General features: G+C 42.3%; 1 protein-coding gene and 1 long non-coding RNA gene across 14 annotated transcripts in view; one reads left to right on the forward strand and one right to left on the reverse strand.

Annotated features, from left to right (window-relative positions):
- The window catches only part of wnk1b (WNK lysine deficient protein kinase 1b), a 52,164-nt gene extending 35,553 nt beyond the window's left edge, over nucleotides 1-16,611 (reverse strand). For all 13 annotated transcript variants that reach the window (XM_061667699.1, XM_061667698.1, XM_061667695.1 and 10 more), the window contains exons 1-2: nucleotides 16,080-16,611; nucleotides 11,384-12,763 (exon numbers count right to left, since the gene is read on the reverse strand). In XM_061667699.1, coding sequence (XP_061523683.1) covers nucleotides 11,384-12,232 — 849 coding nt within the window. In that variant the 5' untranslated portion in view covers nucleotides 12,233-12,763; nucleotides 16,080-16,611. The remainder of the gene's footprint in view (nucleotides 1-11,383; nucleotides 12,764-16,079) is intronic.
- LOC133397164 (uncharacterized) lies at nucleotides 15,549-16,218 on the forward strand. The gene is made up of 2 exons (XR_009767547.1): nucleotides 15,549-15,618; nucleotides 16,101-16,218. It is a non-coding gene; the product is annotated as an uncharacterized LOC133397164 (long non-coding RNA).
- Nucleotides 16,612-22,051: the final 5,440 nt, after the last annotated feature.

Here is a 22,051-nt window from a genome sequence, read left to right on the forward strand (position 1 = left end):
GTAAATTATAGTTCTTTGCGATGTATAGAGCAGTAACCACAAAGCACGGCTGTGCTGTCGACGGCATCTGCTACTTAAACCACAAAGCTGATACTCTAAATAGCTCTGTCACTCACAATAAAACATGGGCTTACCGAAACACATCATGTGTCATCAAATATCTTTTGGGGTCATGATTATTAAATTCAGTGATGCCTTGAGATACGCGTGACACAGCTGATGAAATTTCGAGATACTTGTAAGCAAAATTTGGAGATACAAGAGCTGTATGGTGGCGGTGAACTCAACTCAATTCACAACAAGCAGCAGTTTGGCAGATAGTGAACAATACTGCAAAAAAAGAGGCTTCAACCTGTTTAATACCACTCCCAGTTGAAGCTTACTATCAAACTAACTATCAAAGTAACTACTGGAAGAAAATTGAATGTCGTTTATTTAACACAAACATCACTTTGCTTAGGAAAGTCCACTTAATGCTACCAGACGCAATCCAAAACGCCATAGACGGGCTCACGAATAGCATCGATGTCATGGCGTTACAACCTTTTACAGGTATTTGAACACAAACAGCACAGCAATACATGTAGACAGACATACCAATACTCATAGGCATATGTTCTTCATCCACTGTGAAGACGACTATTACTACTACAGCTTACTGAGGAGTTTTGACCGTCTATGTGTATCCGTCTGTGTTGTACTGTCGCCAAGGTGCACACACCAGAAGGAGCTGCACAATCACAAAGTACAATATTATAGTCTCATATTTCATATTAAAAACATATTACAAAACATGCTGGTTTTTTTTAGGAGGCTTGAATAGATTTATGGAATTTCCATTCAGTTCAATTGGGAAAGACGATTTGAGGTGTTCTGGGTTGAGCTTTTTGGCGGTCAAATGAATTGCATGAAAACCTGTTCGACGGCAAACACAGAACACGTCAGCAAACAGAGCCGCCTGCCCATTAAACCAGCGTGTAAACGGGCTTTTTCGATTGTATTCAAATGTAATACATGTAGGACGAAATAAGTAGAAATTTTTGGGCCATGCAGCACTACAATGGAAGGCTACGCAAGCCGTTTTGTGCAATATCCCCCCCGAGGGTGTTGGAGAGCATCTGGAAATTGAGCACAAAAATAGGGGGATGGTAGACAGTTCCTCAAGTGCGCAGGTTGTTGAATGGGCCAAGCATCAGACCACAGGGGATCTACAGTCCATTAGTTCCTCACGTTGCCATTAAGCCTGCGCCTCCTCGTCTGCGCCACAACAGTGCCTCACCTCGCTTGCACCTCTCACATGTCATCTTTTATCTGTGATTAGATGCAAATGGTGACCTGGTTTTAAAATAAATTTATGGTCTGCTACTACGCATGTCATTCATTTGCAGTCCAGACTGATGTATAAATATGCAAGCAATGTGCAAATGTGCTTATATTTACGGTGTAATACCATTATCTGGAGTCTGTACATGTGCAAACTCAGCACAAGAGTTATTCCCGATCAAATATTCATGCAGTGGGGAATGGAAGCAGGCTTTCAAATGAGCACAAGAAAAACACTCATAAAAAGTCCTAGACTCCCACCCGATTCACGTCTGACTCTAATGTCTTTGATTTTATGTTTCGTCTTCCTCCTCCCACCATTTTGTCCCCCCTGGAGCGGGTCAACAACAGGGCGACGGGGTTGAGCTGTTCATCACCCGACGACTCAATGAACATGACATGGCGAAGCTGCCCGCATGCGTACATGCACAAAGTACTGAGGGCGGTAAACAAACACAAGCAACACTTCTGTCAACCTAGCTTTGTTATAACTGATGTGAGCTGGACGGTGACTGTGGACGACTAAAAGAGCAAAAATTATGGCTGCAGGAATATTTGCAACGACATTTTAGCCCAGTGGTTACTGAAACTTTTTGGGTCCCAGGAATTTTTCCAAGGACCTCCTCCCCATACCACTTCGGCCAATTCAACATAACTACCATGTGGACCCCTGTATGATGATATGATATAAAGTTTAACTTTGGAAGAGAGTCATATTTAAATTTGTTAATTTAAAAATAAAACTTTATTCTTGGTCATATTACACCTTGAGAAACAAGTTTCATTAATTCTGTGATCACACTCAAAACGAGTAAAAAAATATATACAGGAATGACAGAATTAAATAGAATGTAAAGTACTAAACGGTTTTTGCTTGAATTCAAAAAACAGTGTGCTGCTCCTTCTAGAGCAGGGGTGTCAAACTCATTTTTGTCACGGGCCCCGTCGTAGTTATGACTTCCCTCGGAGGGCCGCTATGACTGTGAACCCATATAAACTACATACAGTATATGGAACACATTGATGAATAACCAGTTTTGAAATCAGAAGCCTATAAAAACATGTTTTTCAACTATTACATTTATTATCAAAGGGGGATTGGTAACAAAAAAAATGCTTGCAAATATCTCAATGGTATTACACCAGAACACAATGAGCAATTTTGATTTGCTTTCACGGGCCACATAAAATGATATGGTGGGCCGGATCTGGCCCCCGGGCCACCAGTTTGACACCTGTGTTCTAGAGACTTTATTCTTGTAATAATCTGGTTTTTGTTCTAAAAAAAAAAAAAAAAAATGAAAAAAATAACATGACTGCTTATGCAGGGATTTCAGATTTATGTGATCATATGTACAATCATATCAAAGCTTTTAATTGCCCCAAGGCTAAGGCAGGGAGATGATGCTTTATTGTGTTTGTTTCATTGGCATGCTGGTCTCCACATGTGGGTAAGGACTTTTTTGCGGCCCCCCCCAACCAATGTATTAGGCAATGTTGGCACTTCCTGTTTTATCTTCACTAATTTCTCTGAGAAGTGAAATGCCACCGCAGGGGTTAATGCAAAGCCTGTTATCGGGGTCAGTGTAGTCCACGCCGTGAACATGGACTTTTGGCCGCGTTTCATACATTGACTAGTGATGTTGACGGAATGCTTAAAATCCAAAGAAGTGCCTCTGGCAAGCGGATGATGATGATGATGATGATGATGATGATGATGATGATGTGGATGAGCGCGGCTCCAAAACACGCAGCCGTATTAAAGAGCAATAGACGGGACTTTCTCTGCCGCATCCCGTGGTTCAAGTTCAAAACAGCGGCAGGCGTCGCGCACACACAGCGCCCGTGTGACCTCGCTCGCTGTTGATTCCGTCACGCAGGCCGCTTTATGAGGGACTGTCTCCTATTAATCTGTCCGGGAACTTTCTACTTCACGGAGTGAGTGTTTTTGCTGAGAAATGGTGACTATAACAAATCACGGAGGCCCAGACACTGCACAAAGCAGCAAGGACGCCGAATATGAATGGACGCTTTGAGGTTATGCTGTGACATCAGTGCCTCATCGTGCTTTTTTATTGACGACCTCATCCAATAGTGCTGAAGTGAGCAGATTGGACAAATGCAATTTTTTAAAGTGGTAAATATCAGTTGTTTGTCTCAGAATTCACACAAGGGGTCATAGTGTCATCCAGTAAGCACATTAGCAAGCACAGAACACTCAGTGATATTGTGTGTACTGTACTTAAACCCATTCACTCAAGTACTGTCTCAGCAGATGCCATTCCACCACTGTGCTGCTATTTTTAGGACAGACGCAGGGAAGAATCTCTTTGTCCCCTCTCTTTTTCTTTCTGTAGATGTCTCTCGCCATCCACCTCGACTGGGGGGGAACATGCGGGGAGAGACAGAAACAAAGCTGGCAACACAATGAGAGAGCCAGGTTGATGCGCGCCTCAATATCAGGCTTTGTTCTCTCCGTCTCGTTCTATTTTCAGACCACCTACTAAACTCCTGCATTCGTAATTTACTCTGCTATCCTGCTATAAATATTATCCATCAACAATGGCTAACATGTTCATCAGTTGCAGCTATTGGAAAAAATTTGGTGTTGTTCCTCTGGAGGTGCGAGAGAGTCAAAACACAAAAATTGCCGTCCATCTGGCTTGCGTGGCCTTCCATTCATTTTCTGTCTCCATCTTAAGAGTTGAAATGCCATATGCAAACACACATGCACACAGAATAACGAGGGTACACAATACCATGTGACCCCGCCCCAACCTCTTCAATGACATCTTATCAGAGGAATGTGGGGAATCTCGGAGGGAGAAGCTCCCCCAGCCCCCAACCCCCGAAACACACAAGAGCGGGGCAAAAACGGCAAAGGCTAGGATTTTACGAGACACGAGGCGGCACTTAAAAAGCAAGCAGCCTTGGCTGTGCACCTACTCGGGTCATTTTACGCTGATTCACAGTGGTTTATTTCAGACTGGGGCAGCACACATACGCAGTCACCTCAGTCTCTTTACGGGGGGAAGAAGATGTCACCACAGCAGAGCGACACATCGAGTCTTGATGAAAAAAAGTTATGTGATGAATGCAGCCAATTGTATCTCAGATGTTAGGGTCCTGATTTCGGTTTTGACGTCAACTGTGCAAAACTAATATAAATACACAATAATTGCAAAATGCTGACCAGTATGGTTCACAATCTGCTCAATGTGTAAACTGCCTTGAAATGACTTCTGTTGTGAATTGGTACTAAATAAATAACATGGCTGCCCTGCAATTGGCTGGCGACCAATTCAGGGTGTACCGTGCCTCTCCCCCGAAGATGGCTGGGATAGGCTCCAGCACGCCCGGTGACCCTTGTGAGGATAAAGCGGTACAGAAGATGGATGGATGGATAAATGACATGGCTTCCTTTCAAATAAAGAAAAAACAAGGTACAAATAAGCTAAAATATGACTATCTTCAAGACAGAATAATCAGGAAAAATGTGTCTTTCTTTCATGTTTGATATGAAAAGAGGGAGTTGGAGTGCTGTCAATGGGAGGGCGGGCACACAGCGGTGTTGGTGGGATTAAAATGGTGCGACAAGCAGATGAGTCAAAGGGAAATAATGAGATGAGCAGAACTAAATGACAAATCTGATTGGAAAGAGAAAAACTGATGCGAGGTGGGGGTGGGGGGGCAGAGCTTGAGCCCTGTCATCGGGTTTCACTTTACAAGTCATCTAACATCTGCCTGATGCGTTCACTGTCCCGGTTTCACCTCGTAAAACACACACACACACACACACATGCCTGCCTGCATTATTATAAACACACATTTCTTCTCTGGGAACCCAGCAACACACCCTCATTTCAAATGATTGCAATCATTATAAAACGCATTAACAACACATGCTAACTCAAGCGTGCATATGCACACTTTGCAATTACAGCGCAGAAATAAAAGAGTTTAAGGCTGTTATTGTGTTTATCACACAGTCCTCCCTCAATCCAAATGGCAGTTTGACCCCACATTGAGCTACCACTGGAATCAACATTAATGAAATTCTTCAAGGCGGAACGGCCTGACCTCACCATTTAACGCACATACACACACGTGCACATGCACACGCACACACACACACTGCACGGCAGGATGCTTTGCGTATGAGGAAGCATCAGGCGCGATGTCTTTCTTTTGTTAGTCACGTCTGGTTGCAATAGAGGCGCAGAAGGTGATGGCGAAACACAGAGCGCCGGAAACCCAAACGTATCTTGTAGTGTGAAAACAAATGACCGAATCAGCCTGGCCCGAAGGTTACGCTGCACTTTTTAATCGAGACAGCCAATTAAAACATTAGGAATGCTTCAGTTCGTTGAGGCAAGAATAACAAAGATTCCTGGACTGGACGCACTGCTTTTCGTGAAAGTCTCACATTTCCAGAGTCGGCAATTGGCTGCGAACCCCAGGGCCTGCAGCACTTCACACTTTTACCACCCATAAATCCACCTAGGCCTCTCTACGGGGGCCTTTAGGTATGACAGTCACACATCTCGCCGTGGGCGTTTTTGTGGGGAGGTGATCAATCTGTTGGAATGTGCTTTAGGGAGCTATTTGGGGATTACGGCACTCGGAGTGTGTTAACTTGAGAAACTCATCACTGCTCCAATTTACTGGCCTTGCTTGATATGTACTTACTGATTCACTCATCATGAAAATAAAGCAGAATAAACTTTTGCACACATACTAGTACAATTCTAAGTCTCTTAAAATACATTTCCTTCATTTAATGCCATTTTTTTCCATTGGATGCAAGTGATTTTGATCCCTCCCACACACTGCTCTGCTAACTACATTGTGTGCGTCTCCGTGGCATTTGGGGATTTTGCTACAAGGGCAACAAGGTGCGAGTTTCACCGTTTCTGCTCCCTGTGAATCGTGGATTAAGACAACAGTGAATTATGACCATTTATTGACCTGCTCTTTGCGGATTACGGAACATTGCATCATTTTGGCCAAAGACAACTTCCACATGTCTTCAAAGCCTGACCCTCTCAACTGTGAAGTGAATTGCGTTGTATCCTGGCTTTGAATTGACCAGTCACTGTTGCTCTTAAACTGATTATTAAAATCCTTTCAAACTTTTCCAGGGGTTCAGTCTTTTCCACTTGGTTCCTTCACCACACTCGTGTCACCACCCTGCCATCATGGGCTAACTGCCCCTTCAAGAAACCCTGTAATGTTTTCCCTAATATTCCTACCAGAATTTTGTCTTCTTTTAATGGAAGCTGAAACAGTTAGTTGCAAAATAAATATTTACACATTTTGTAATGTTCATGTGTGCAGGTGGATGTTGTCTAGCTTAACATGTCCACTCTATCATAGTAAAATATCAATTGATGAAAAAACGTTTTTCGAAATATTGTTAAACAGGACACAGTCAGCTTGCTAACTCAATCATGTTGCTAAGCAAAGGGCCACCATGTGCTCAAAAAATGCTAACATTAGGCTAATATGCCTAATGTTAGCATTAGGCAAATATGCCTAATGTTAGCATTAGGCATTTTAGTCATTGTCCATCCTATCAGCAAGCTCACATATTTTACTATAAACATGAAGTTCAATGGAAAATTTGGGGTGAAATGGGGAAGTCTCAAAGGCACCTTATGGTGATATTGACTCTCCTTTTTATTTGTTTTAAACTCCAGTTTCATTTGATATATCTGTAATATTGCGGAAACACGTTTGTTTGTATAGACCAAAAAATACAAGGTCTCCTAACTGATTGACACCGAGCTGTAAAGTCTCAAATGCATGATTAAGACGTTTGCACAAGTCATACAGTGTCTAGAATTACATTTTTGCACCTTGATTGGTAATCAGGAAAATAAACCAAGTTGATAATTTATAGCCTACATTAAAATTCACTCAAGAGGTTTAAGTGTCTATATGCTTTATGGCGTATATGTCCACATCAATCAATGAGACCCAGCTGCCCTTTGCTGTTTTGTAAGGGAAATCCGAACCTTCAGTCTGTGCGCCTCACCTCGGCCTGGCTGCCCCCTAAGGAACCTGGCTCCTATTTATCTTTCACCGAGATGTACGACACAGCTTTTACGTTTCTTATTGCGCGCTATAGTTCATCTCTTTTGATGTGGGACATTATACATGCTCTTTACTCCAATAGCATGAATCTCTTATTTTAAAAAATATATATTTTTAGTGGGGTTTAAATTGATCAAGATGATACAGATACCAGCTTGTATGAGCGCAACAGAGAATCCATTGTGTGTGAATGGAGGACATGATATTATTGAATCTTAAATAACATCTCAGTGCTGCCAAAAGCTACTTCCAGCCTCTGTACATGATCCTTTTCTTTTATTATGTAACAGATTAATGTGGGTTTTATGAGTAGACCTGAAAGTCCCTTTAAAGTGAAAATAAATGTTTTCTAAATGTGACACACCACAGACAAGTGCGGTTAACAACCCAGCCAAATGTGAATGATTAAAAATCATCAAGTATATCAAATCACGCTTCCAAATAATTCAAAATTAAGGTGTTTTCTGTGCTCTGAAACACTGTAGGCATATCCACGAGTTCATAGTTGTCTTTTGTTTTCAATATGTTGCTGACGGGCTGTCACTCTCAAAATAATAGCATTTCACCATTGTTGCCGCCCATTCAGTTTACACTAGTAGCCAGCTGCAGCTTTCAGCATACAGTCTCAAAAATAAAAGGAAAAACTACTGAAGAGAAGATGTATTTTCTAGGTGTAGGCATAGCTAGCCACTGTAACTTCAACTAAGTTCAAGTTCTAATCAGGAGGGACGAATCATGCCAACTGCGTCACTGGGCCCCGTTTTAGCCACGCCCACAACATCAGGCAAACTGAAATAGTGAAAAAATATATATATTCAAATGATCTGTATTTAGAAACACATCTCTGAACTCCCTTTACAGGGTCATTCAGAGTGAAACTTAAATCACATTTTTCACATACAGATTTCCTCATTGCAGTTGACTGAATGACCGTTATTGCAGAGACAGAGAGACGCTTAACTCCCCCCCTTCTGTAACCCCCCCAAAGTGTGGACGTAATGGTAGTCTGTGTGTGTCGGTGGGGGGTGGGGGGCTAATCTGCCTTGTGCTGCCGTTGAGAGAAATTTCAAGGTCTCCAAGTTCCAATGGAGCTAAGAGCCTAAAGGTCTCTCTCTCTCACACACACACACACGCACACACACACGCACATACACAATCCCCCTCAGTCTTCTGGTCTTCAGTTTCGCCTCTCCCCCCTATGCACCCCTTTGTCTTCTCCCTTCCTCCACCATTATCCCTCAAATCTTGCTCCTTTCAAACAAACCTTTTACTCCACGCAACACTTTTAATTGTAGCTCTACAATGGCGGGTGAAGGCTGGACATGCTCTGAGCGATCGCCAGTGACACAACAGGGCCCACCACTAGCGCCGACCTCCAACCCTCATTTTGCACCCAGGGCCTGCTTTTTATCGGTCAACTTTTAGAATTCCTTTGTCCGTTTTACACTACAAAATGCTAAATGTTAAATGACTCTTTCCTTTTTCTTCCTGCATGAAGATATAAGCTAGCGGTCTCTTCTATCTTTCCCCATATCTGCCTATCCCGGCCTATCTCCATCCATCTATCTATGGATTATTCTGGAAGCTCGAAAGACTCTTAATAGAGCGGAGACTGACCACTCAGTTAGAAAATCAAATTGTGCACATTCACAGAGAACGCTATTATCGAGCAAAATGATCGAGGTTATCAGTATTATCATCTATTCGTCATGGATTTGGCAACGTGGGTGGCGCGAGTCAAATCATTAGGTACGCTTGCACAATCGAATGGGAGCCTATGCAATAATGTTGAATATATATTTCAAAAATATTACTTACATTACAAAAACATTGTACAAAATCAATTACAAAAAAAGAAAAATATTCGAAAAAAGAAAAAAATAATAGGTCGACCAAAATATTAAAACACAAAATACTGTCCAGTAAACAACAAAAATATATTTATAAAGGAATATACACAAGATAGAATAAAAATATTATGCAAGATAAAGTTATTAGTAAATAATACAAAAATAATAAACGAAAGGCTAAAAATTATTTGTAAAACAATTAGGAAAACAATATTGGAGGGAAAATAACTGTAACACCAAACATTAAAAAAATGAAAATCTTGTAAATAGAACTAAATTAGACCAAAAACTATAAATTTAAAGAAAAACATGGAAAAAAGTAGACAATTTTTATTTACAAAAGGTGAATACGTTCTAAAATAATAAAAAAATATTAAATGAAAAATACCAAAATCAAAATTAAAAATACCCAAAAATATGTAGAAATATTTTAAAATAAAAATATGAGACCAATAAAGAAAAAATATCAAAATTTTGGGGGACATACAAATATTAACACAAAACAAATAAATAGATGAAAATATTTTGGAAAAACTGTTAATCATAGTATTATAATATTATAGTATATAAAAAATATACAGTGAAAAAATAATACCGTCAACTGGTCTGCCTTCCTCTATGTTTTAACCCTTGTGCACATGTAGACAAGGGACTCCCACACATCTCCAGTTGCCCTGCCCACACACTGAGTGAACATGCATGTGTGTGTACATGTATGTAACTTTACTCCAGCCACATGTCAGCGGTTGCTTAGCACTCGTTGACAGACACATAGTGGATTGTGGCGAAAATCTGTAGGAACCAACTTGTCTCTGCAGGCATCACCACAGGGCCTCATACTCTTACATAACGCACCCCATAGATCATGTTTTAAATGGAGTGTTTTACTCCACTAATCCAGGATATACTCAACAGAATGAAGCATCTCTCACTTGTAGTCGACCCGATAAGCACCTGCCTGGCACGGCGGCAGATGATGAGGGAAGCCCGCGACAAGAGTTGAATGTTTGTTTCCGGGTGAACAAAGTGGCATTTCTAACGAGCAGCATCTTGTGACACGATGCATGAGGGGTAAAAGAGGAGGGGAGAAAGCCATGGGGATGAATCCTCTTCACACCCACAGATGAAGATAGTCTCACTTCATCTGGTTTTCTTTAACTCTGAGCACCTAAACAAATATGCTGTTTTAATGTGTAAATGCTGAGACTTTATTCTTCCATTACTTTTTAGACTTAAAAGCAGCTCAAAAGGAGCTGAGCGAATGCCTACTTTTCAAAATGTCACCCCGTTGCTTCAAAGCATTTGCAAAGTGTCCAATCAGAATGCTGTGATGTCATCCCTACCCAATTAGCATGACAGCTGGGGCTGTGGTTTACAGTATAACCCCCTCCCTCAGTTCATTTCCTTCTTTGGCATCTCTCCGCGTTAATTCGTTTCAGGTTTACGACTCGTTTCTGACGTATCGCGAAGTGTCAAAGTGCGTTCAATTACATCATCATCCATCACAGAGGATGTACGTTTAGTTCTTTGGCAACACAGCGAATGCAAGCACTTCCACGTGCTTTCTTTCAGCTCAGCCATAAACGTCATTTGACCTGCTGGGACTGATGAAATACATCGGACGCTTTACGTAGCTCCTCGAAATTGACTTCTCTTCGCCTTACCTCTTCCCCGCCCAGATGCATCCAGGACGACTATTTGGTCTCACGCTCGCTCGTTCACCGCTTGACACTTCCTCGACGTTGCATAAGTGCACATCAATTCAGCAAGAGTATCCTGTGGCGGCTCGTGCTCAAGTCTCAGGACTTCAGTCTAACATTCGGAACATGCTGGACTTTTGGTGACACTGAGAGCTACAAACGAAGTCTAGACCATTCTCCATTCGGGCTCCAGTACTCTGGAGTGCCCTACCCGCGGATATTACAAGAGCTACCCTTGTAGAAATGTTTAAATCTCGACTTGGAAGATTGGCCCGGTTGACTAGTGCTTCGCCTCCATTTTTATTTTATGGTGAGCTCTGAGATTTTTCAAAAGTAAAATATCTGCCTTGGCGCAATAATGGTTGGGAAACACGCGTATAGAGAGCCACTGTTATTTTAAGAGTGAAGCCATACCTGCAGCTCGCACCACGCAACTTCCACCGTGGTCTCCGTATCGAGCCCCTTGTACACCGTCTTGAAGGAGCCTCTCCCGATCTCGATGTCGAACTTCAGGAAGCGTCCGTCCGGCGACGTCCCGACCGCTTTGGTCTCGGCTTCCTCGATATCCTCCTGCACCCGCTTCTCGGCCTCCCGCTGCTCGGCGCGCGCTTTGGCCAGCTCCGTTTCCCTCTCCTTCTCCTCGGCCGATTTTCCGTCTTTTGTGGTGTCCTCCTGTTTGTCTCCCGTTTTGTTGTTGACATCCAATGCTGTCGTGCTGGGCTCTTTTACCTGTTCTGTACTATGTACAACCCCGCTACCAGTGGGACGAGCATGTGCCACGCTGTCCCTGCCTACATTTTGGTTTGGCCCCTCTCCAGATCCTCCACAAAGCCCTAAAGAAGGCTGAGGGGTGGCACTTTCTATAGAGGGCCCCTGGAGAGCCTCCCGGCCATCTCTCTCTGAGGATCCAGGCCTCAAGGGCTGAGGAGCGAACAATTTGGGTGGCCCCCCGCAGTCCAGCGGCGACATGAGGATCACCGCCCCCTTGCTGGGCAGGTCCAAGGCGGTCGCGTTGGAGTCGCAAATGACACTCCGGCGGAAGAAGCGGTGCTCGGCCGTCTTGGAGTCTCTATCCATCGTGTGCCGCCGCTGCCGCCGTTGGACTTCCGGGTGGCCTTCCAGGTCCCCCTCCAGCTTCTCGACCACATGCGTGTCTGAACTGGCGGAGCTGTTCACATTCTTGCGGGGGTTCTGAAGTGATGGCGACGGAGGGGCTGGGGCGATGAATTTCACCACTTTACTGCTGCTTTTACTGTCTGACATTTTTCCCTCTGTTGTACACCACCAAGGAGGAATTCTGTTCGGGTTTCAACTCCTCAACCGCCAATAAAAATGTAAACTAAGGGGGAACAGCAATGGAGCATCCTGCAAATAATGTTCTGTGATCCAAAGTGGTTCAACAACACAACCTAAAGTTCCTGTAAGTCCCTATAGAGGGCTGAGGGAAGCCCCGGGAGATGGCGGGGGGCTTTCCTTTGAAGACCGGGGAGGGAGAGGTCAACAGGCAATCTAAGGAGGAGGGGTGCAAGAACTGTGAGGAGGTGACGCCTGTGAGATCAACACCCAAATCCATCCTTCTGCCAACATCCAGTGAGGATCCACCAAGACATGGACAGGCAAATTATGTTCTCTGGGCCTCATGACGCCTGATAAGAGAAAAATATGAAGGGAAATCCAAGATCCACTGAGAGGTCTGAGGGAGTTGACCTTTGTGGGCCTCTGAAAGTGGTTGCTGGTTAGGCAGGCCAAGCCTGGCCTAACCTGGCCCAGTTTGGTCCGATTCCGTCCTTGTCACTGGAATGAGAAGAAATAAGCATTGAATTATTGTTTGTTTTAGTCCGGAACAAATGTCCAGCATCTAACGAGAGAGTCACTAGTCTACAAAGAAACACGTGACTTTCTGTTTCCTTGTTGTCCGTGTGCTAAGATGTGTTTCTTGTCATTGATCAATAAGACGACCGTTTTGTCCCTGGCTTGCACAGCGGTAAGTAAACATGGCAAAGGGGGAAGATGGATGTTGCTGTGGCTGTGGTGAAGTGGGACAATGAAATGGGAGGAAATGTTTGTTGAGAAGTGCCAACAATGCCCATGCCTCTTTGATGACACAACTGGAAAAAAATATTGCTGATTTTTGAGAGCAATAAGAATGGCTTATAATTATACAAAGTAATCAGTGCAAGTGATTAATTAATTCCACCTTAAACTTTGAAGGAATGTCATGACCTATGAGTAACCGTTACAAGCCAAGACGTGGCTGATTAGATTAGGGCATTTTGAACACTTGATCGTCAACAAGAGTAGCTTGTAAACTAAGCGAGTTGCAGAAGAATAAATAAAAATTGTATGAGTTCACGAGTTAGCTAAAAAGATATATTACAATGGAAAGTGTAAGACAAGTCAGACATTTGGGCATAAAAAAAAAAAGGCACTCGTGAATGCCAGCTCGTGTCGACTCTCTCTCGATCATTGACGCATGAAAAATTCCTGTTGAATCGCTCCACGTGTAGTTTTTAATGCAGCGGCGTGATGCAGAAGCTCAGGACCTTAATTGCTCCACGCTCCCAATTTATCCCAAAGTCACCGCAGCCTGGCTAACCTCAAGGTTAGTCTGCTCGCTGGCCAGTTAGCGGCTTAGGGAAGAGGTCACTCAGAGTGACAGGGATAGAACGGCTGCACAGCAACTCCACGCATGTCTGGAAACCGTAAAGTATGTTTATCGGGAAAGTAAATTTGCTCAGCTCTATGAAAGGCAGAGGCACACACCTACGCCAAGACCGAACAATCCCAATTTGGATCAACAACGCATTGTACACCTTCAGAAATGCCTTCCTCCTGCATGCGCCTACGGCATTTGTACATTAATCACTGAGAAATTAAGGATAATGTTGAAAAATACATTCTTGTATTGTTAAAAAATATTTTAAACCATTTTACATGGTGTGTTTTTTTTAAATTATTTCTTAATATAAATAATTCAATAATTCTATTTAAATTAAATTTAAATACATGAATATTGGATCTGGTTTAAATGTTTTATGAGATTTTTACTTTTTTTTTTTTTCCATTGAAACCACTCATCAAATTAACTCAATCACTCCCCTGGATGTTTACCAACAGTTGACTGCCTCCGACGTATATATTCGTCAAGAACGTTTTTCAACGGGTAGGCGTGGAAGGTCTCGCCCACCTCGTCTGTGAAATTCATCATTCAACATGTAATGACTAACAGATACCTGTAGGTGGGAGCGTTGCATCCCTTTGGATTTGAGATCAGCACAGCTTTTGAATTGAAGAGAAAGATTAGCGGGTGAATCTTGGCTTATCACGTCGATTATGAGGGAGAGAAAAGCTAACTGGTTGGAAGTCGGGCATGCTTAGGCACCTAACACTTGAACGTGCTGGTATGTACATAGATGGTACAAACAGACCAGAGTATGTCTCGCAGTAGGTCGTAGAAAGTGTGTGTCCCGATCATGAGAAAGGATGATTATGGCGTGAAGGGCGAACACCACATCAAATGCCACACTTGAGCCATGTGATGTGTAAGCGACCTTCACGGCGTTTTTCTTCGTTGTAAATCTGTGATATTATTATTTTGCCATCAAAAGCCCTCTCTCATTCTTCTGAGTTTTATAGTTTTACAGTTTGAGGCATCACAAAACTGTTCTGCTTGACATGTTTCTTTTCACAAAAAGCTTGTTTTCTCCACTTTTTGGTGAAACCAACATGTTGGACTGCTGATTACAAAAGAACGGAAAAAGAGACAAACAAATGTTTTTCTGGTGAAAGAAGAGTCTACTCTAAACAGAGTGGCAATATGGGGAACTGCTTTAAAAATGGCTGTCAGTGAATGCTTGAATTATATTGCTTGAATTAGAAAAATGCCTTATCTCCCCCCAAAAAACTACTTTATTTGATCAGCAAATAAATGTGCAAACACTTAACATGAAAACAATGGCTTCAGTGTTGTCAAGCTGTTATCTCTGCATTCCACCAATCTTACCAAAATTCAATCTTACAGCCGCTTGAAGGAATTTAAACAACTGATGTAACAACTTCCTAAACCAGTGCATTCAACTGCACGATCGGCCCCTTCTTTAATGTTCAGAACAGAGCCTTCGGCTACTGCTTGCAGAAGCAAACGGATGCCCTGCAGGTCTTGGGGAAGTCACAACCGTGTTCCAACCTGCTGTCCCGGTGCCGACAGACTCGGTCATGCGTGAGACAATAGGTGATGCCGATTGATGACAAATACGCCACACAGCTGTTTGGCCAAAAGGCATTTCTGTGATGTGCAGCAGCTGCGTGCCATATTCCCGCTGACAATATGGACCGCAGCTTTACTGTAACCGTAAATGTTTTGGGGGATTTTGTGCTGGGCTCGCTCAAATGGTCCAAAAGTGAGGCGGAATAATGACACTTTGGGAGGATGACACGCAACTGTCATAGGAAATGAGCCAGGAGGTGTGTTTTCGCTCTGATTTCCCAACAGCTCGGGGTTGTCATGAGGAGTGACACAGCTGAGAAGTCAAGAAAAGTGCAGCCTTTCTCGCTCTCTCAGTGACCAGGAGCTTTAAAACAAGAGTACTTAAGACGATGTCAATGTAATTTTAAGTCTTACCACCGGTGAACTGCGTTGACCAATCACAGTTGAGTATTCTATGCAAAACGCCATTACTTCTGTTTTTTAATACGAGGGAACTTGTCACATACTTCGCGGTCCATGAGAACGCTCAAATGAGGTCAAAGTGACATGAACTGTACTATTAACAGGAAGGAAGAAAACAATTAGCATGCATGTTGTAGAAAAAGTCTAATAAAAGAGAGGAAATTGCAATTTGATTAGATTTTGCAATATTTCATCTACTTGCGTGCTGTTTTTACTTTTTATGAACTCTTCATTTGTCACCAGTCACATCAGCATGAGAGAAACAATCAAATTAATCTCAGTCTCATGAGACAAAAAGATGCCTGTCCTGTTTGGAGTCCAGCAATGGTTCTGGGAAACAATTAAGTTGGATGACTTTATAAATATCTTGCAGCCTGTGAGAGAACATTTTGCTTTGAGCATCTTGTAACTTTGAATGTGGAAAACGAGCACGGCTATTACCTGTTACATCTGTTCTTGCAGGAGATATGTGGGCCACAAACTTGATGAGGAGCCTCCCCTCCTCTTCTCCTGCTGGGGCTCCGCTGCAGAAACGGCGCACACGGCGTGTCACGACAGTGCGTCACACTAAACCCACAGATGCTTGCCGAAAAAGCCCAGACAGACAGAGATAAAGCCAACAACAACACGGCTCGGCCATAACTTCGAATCACCCTGCCGATAGATGGGACAATGAGCTCCGAGCAGCGGCGCGCTTCGCGGGACGCGCAGGCAGCTGCAAGCCGCCAGACAGACACCTCCCACCGGGCAGAGAAGCCCAAGTTCGCCCGCTGATGCCGCTGCAGCGCTGGTGCTTTTTCTCCGTCTGCTTTCACTCAAAGGTTGCACGCCATTTCTTGATATGCATCCACAACATGTACATTGTGTGCCATGTTAAGTGACGCAAATCCTTGTTGAGTCTCCTGGGTTAAAGCTCCAGTAGGGAGTCTAGTTGTGTTCTGAGTTGCTCAATTGCGATGACTCGACAAGGCAACCACTGTGTCAAGTCCCCCGGTGTTAACGCGGAAACAACACGGACATGAGCACGCTTGACTTTCACAATAAAACACAACGTTGACTTCTATACATGGTTATCGCCCATTGCGTTCAGCACGAAGGCCCGCCTTAATAATTTTAATTACGCACGGTTATTACGTTTGAAATTCACGATTTAGCTCATTTGTACGTTCTTAACTATGTTAAATAATACGCACATTCAACAAGCATTACTATATTTTGTTAGGTATTACCGGAAACCTAATCCTGTGTTTTATAAGCGAAGTCAACCAAAATGCCTTAAACACGTTTTTGTCACCTTTTTTGGTACTAGAATGATGTAAATAATTAATAACATTAATAAGGTATTCATGGTGTTGAAATGGCATAATTATATTTGTACTTTTCTCGGTGTGAGATGTAAAAATTTGATAAGGGGCATAAATAAGATGGTGTTCCAATTTTAGTATCTGCTCAACCGTCAATTTTCTTTTGGGCCACAGATGAGGCGACAGGCAGGTACACTCTGGACTGGTCGCCACCCAATCGCAGGGCGCAGGGGGACAAACGACGATGCACACCGAAGGAGAATTTAGTCTTCAATTAACTTATCCTGCATGTTTTTGAAACGTGGGAGAAATTGTAGAAAAACCCACACAACCACAGGGAGAACATGCAAATTCCACACAGGAAGGCCGGAGCCTGGATTCTAACCCCCAACCACTTTTATTTCAAAATGAAAAAAAACATAACAAAATAAAAATAAAATACAGCTATTTTAAAGTGACAGCTTCTCAGCAATCCACCAAAGCACACTCACTTCTTCCATCAGTGAGCAGCTCCTCACTGAATTACTTTTGTCAGTTTGCATGATTGATGCACTCTCTCTCTCTCTCTCTCTCGTCACTCTGTCAAGCAGCAAGGTTTAACTGTCGGGCATGTGCCTGCATACAAGAGTGACACATATTCCAGAGATGTGGATTATACCGTACACAGCAGTTGAACCCCGGGGGGCGACACCTCCATCCAAACTGTCTGCTTCAAATCCTCAATATTGACTATTTTTATTAACATTCTGCTTATCTAAACAAATTAGTACGCCACCATTTTTTGTGGCCATGTTTTCAACCTTTTGTAACAGAGAAACCCGCTTGGAAAAGCGAAAGAGGAAGGTTCTACGTTAAAGGCAGCGGGAACGATGATTGACAGCTCAAACAGATGGAATTCATACGATTGTGAAATAAGCTCTGACTCTGCAAGGCATTGAACCGAGCACTTGGCAAAGGGTTCAGGTGTCCAAATCACCCAATATTACTTTGTAATGCTCTAACTTTAATAACAAACAGTGCACTTTGTGTCCACTTACCATATCCCCATCTATTTCAATGGGCTGATAAGAGAGGAGTACTATAAAGTGATTTTTGGCGACCAAAACCACACAATTACAGAGATTCATTTCAAACTGGAGGGTAACCAGCATTGGACAGTTTGTACTCGCATCGTGACACAGCGCTACACGTGTGTGTCATTTTGACAAAATGCACACATGTGGCTTTCTTGTGATCCAACAACCCGTGGATATCCGCATATGTGGTTTTGCATGCAGACAAGTAACAAGCAAACGAAGAAGCTCTAAAGTATGATATGATATCATATAATTTGCTACGAAGAAGAGTCAACTAGAATGTCAAAGTGCACTTTTGAGGGTTCAGAGCCTGTAGCAATAAAGTTGTTTTTGCATGACAGCTGACAGAACTCAATCAGTCAACCGGCTGTCAGCGCACCGCAACCGTAGGGCGGTGTGACCCCAAGTTATTGAGGTTGCCGGTAATCGAATCTGGCGGGCTGCAACCGCTCGGAAACTCGAGCGTGAATTGGGCCACTTTCACTCTCGCTTTGAGTTTATGATTCAACTTTCTCATCACATGTTCCACTGCCTGATTCCTCTTTTCATCGTCTGGGGTCCTTATGGAGAAAACCCTGCTGTCGTTCTGTCTAAAACAACAAAAATGCAGTCCTAATGTGGGAAGTCTGCAGTTAATGTGACCTAAACACTAGGGTTGAATAATTCAAAATTTTGTGTAGAAGGGCACTGATTAATTCTGAGAGCTGTTTCTAATACTGAAGTTACCTTCTTTAGCAGTATATCAGGTGCAAATATTACTACAACCACAGTACTTCTTATTATAATCATGCAAAAATGTGTGTTGAACTTTGTGCCTGCAGTAAATCCTTCCACCAGAAAGTGTCACTAAAGAGCTCAATCTTGATTTCTCTTGATATCAAAATATCCTTTTCAAGCTATTCTCTTCCCACGATTGTGGAATCCTCTACAGTACACCCCTCAACAACATGTATTCTCAATCCCCCGGTAACCGTCCAATTTGGAGGCAATAAAAGTAAATTATCTCTTTCCCCCACAGGGCTCGCAAGAAGTTTAAATATGACATTGTGGTTTGGTTGTAATTGTGTGTTGGGAATTCTTCAGCAGGGCGGATGGTGAATGGGAGAATCTACATTCACCTCAGCGATCATCATCCTCATCTTTTATTGGCTTGTGAGGTGTCTTGTAAAATAGTGGGCGGCAACATTGTGGCAACACAAAAGATGCAATTTATGTCATCTTCTTTAAAGTCTTCCTCGTCTCAAGGACAGCAACAATTGTAGGAACTCTGGCTGCCTGTCTGCACCAGTGTGTGTTTGTTCGTCCCGAAATAGACACAATTTTTAAGCAGCATAATTGCTAAATTGGGAAATGTGGCCCTCTTCTTACGACACACGCTAGATAGCGTTTTAGGGCACATGATTGGAGGCTAAATAGGTCACTTTTTAGTCAATATGAAAATTAGTTTATGGTAAAAATACAAATATATATATATTTTCATGCAATTTTGTGATCAAAAGCCATCTCAGCCCTAAATAATTGAAATTCAAAACACTGTTATGTGTTGGGACAGTGCAATGGGGGCACAGCAGGGGCCCAGGGCACAAAAGTACATTTTTGAAGAGTTTTAAATCGCAAATATGAAGACTGACCGATTCTTTTTTTTGCATACAACTCACAGCAGCTACTGGCAGTGTCTCAGTTTGGGTTCAGGACCTAAGCCTGAGCTTTATCTTTCATAATGAACACTCTACATTGACACATCACTGTTTTTCGCTATTAATACTGCCGCAGAGATAGGAAGTGATCCAGTCAAACATGGTTTGTTCTGATCTTAATTTAGAAAACCTGATGGAAAGCAAGGAAGCAAAATCCAGTGCTTGTAAACTGCGCAACAATCAAAAAATGCCCGCTGAATGATATTAATTAGCTATAAATACAACCAACATGTGAGGCTGGCCAGAAGGGACTAGTTTTCAGTTGTAGTCAACGCAAATAAAAATTTGAGTACCTGAGAATAACAAAAACAATTCACTAACAATCAATTTCTTGGTGGTACTGAAGGAATTAAGTGTCAAATGCAAAGCAATCTGTACAAAATTTGTGTTGTAATGGTAACTACAAACCTTTTTTTCAACTAATATTTGGTTTCTACTGCGTAAATAATTTTATGTAAATGAGTTTATATGACAAATTAATTAAAAGAAAAAAATGGAGAATTACGTTTTCCACTATTAAAATGAGTTTCTACAATAAATCAATTCTAAAAATATAGATCATATATTTGAAGAACCACGTTGAGGTTCAGAATTACTTTGAAAGCTATGGAAAAATTAGTTTCTTTGACAAATAATTATATATATATATATATATGTGTGTGTGTGTGTGTGTGTGTGTATTGCATTATATTATTTGTGTGTATATTTTTCATAAAATGTGGTGCTAACAATTGGTTTGTATAATAAATCAATTCTAAAAACTGTACGACGTGTTTGAAAACATTGGGGTCACGACTTTTATATTTTTATGATTGCATTATTTGTGTCAAGTTAGCAGTGCAAACAATAACCTTTTACATCTGATAGATTAGCAGCATTTACCGTACCTGCAAGTATGAATAAACATATGTAGTCTAATCTGCACATGTGTCATGCGACCGACTCTGTTTTTTTTTTGTGTTCATACATGATGTGTTCCTGAAAGGTTCCTTCACTGAGAGTGAAGCGAAGCGACTGGCACCGACCGCCTGGTCGGTGCATCTTTTTGTGCACGTGTGTGTTTGTGACAGACAGCTAGAGACCAGCAGAGCCTGGCACTGAAAAATGAGAACGAAGGAGACAAAGAGTGTTAACACAACAATGACACAGACTGACAAACACAGAGGGATGGATTGTGCTTGTGCACAAAGTGTCACATGTCACTGCAGCTCATTTGAAATCTCATCTTAGGTCAGTGGAGGAGCCAAACTGCATGTTTGTATCACCTATTTACCAAAAACAAAAAAAGTACATTTAAAGATCTTATGAGAGTTCACCTATTATCACCCCATTCCTGGTGTTACAACTACATGTCATGTGAGTTAACAGCACAAAACGCAACCATTGTGTGTCACCTTTTCAGGAATTCCGATGCCCGCTGGCACAGCATCACCGATATCAGCTTTGCAACGGAGGGCCGTGCCAAAAATAACTTGTATGCACTAAGAAAAGCGCTTTCCTTTTACCCCAATGAAGGATGCCGTGAATGAAAGAAACCCGTGTGGCTGGTTGTGCCAGTATTTCGCAACTGTTTACATATGCATAACGTTGCTACACCGAGGTGATTCAATCCTCCCGGGGGGAAACAACAAAACACAAAAAGTGCTAAAGTGCACATTGAGGCTTTCTAAAGAGGGAATTAGACAATGAGCTGTCAAAAACATCAAGTATTAAATCCCTTTCGAGCCTGCAGTGTAGCAAAGTCGCTTTCCCTCAATTATTATCGACTCATTTCTTTCAAAAAATGATGCGACAAGGCAGAGTGGCTCAACTCTTCAGGTTTCTAGGAATGATTATAGAAAACGGTGGGCGGGCGGGCTTGTTGTAACAGCCTCTCATTTCGGGATTATCTTGGAATCTGCTGCTATAATGGTCCCAAAAACAATCCAAGTAAAATACTCCATTGTGTGCTGACATGACAAACAGGAGAAGTCCGGAAAACCATGAAATGCAATTTGCGGAACAGCCCCACTAAAATGAAAAAAAAAGCTCCAAGAATGTCGTTAAATGTTACAGAAAGTATGGAAACTTGTTGGTGTAGAAATGTGAGCTTTCCCAGCCCAGCAGAAGTGCCACAAACTTATTTTGAATAAGCATCAATATCCTGGGGTGGCACCCTGAAAGGTTGTGCTTTTACGTTGGGCCATTAAAAAGGTTGGATTGAAATCAAATAATATTGTAGATTGCACTCTTTTGTACGTAGCAGGTAAACTGAATAATAAAGGCTGGTTGTTGTTCTTCTAGTGTCATTCGCGTGTGATGCACGAATACGTATGACACTTTTACAAAATTGCTTT

This window comes from Phycodurus eques, chromosome 22 (genome assembly GCF_024500275.1).
Source record: "Phycodurus eques isolate BA_2022a chromosome 22, UOR_Pequ_1.1, whole genome shotgun sequence".
Lineage (NCBI taxonomy): Eukaryota > Metazoa > Chordata > Actinopteri > Syngnathiformes > Syngnathidae > Phycodurus > Phycodurus eques.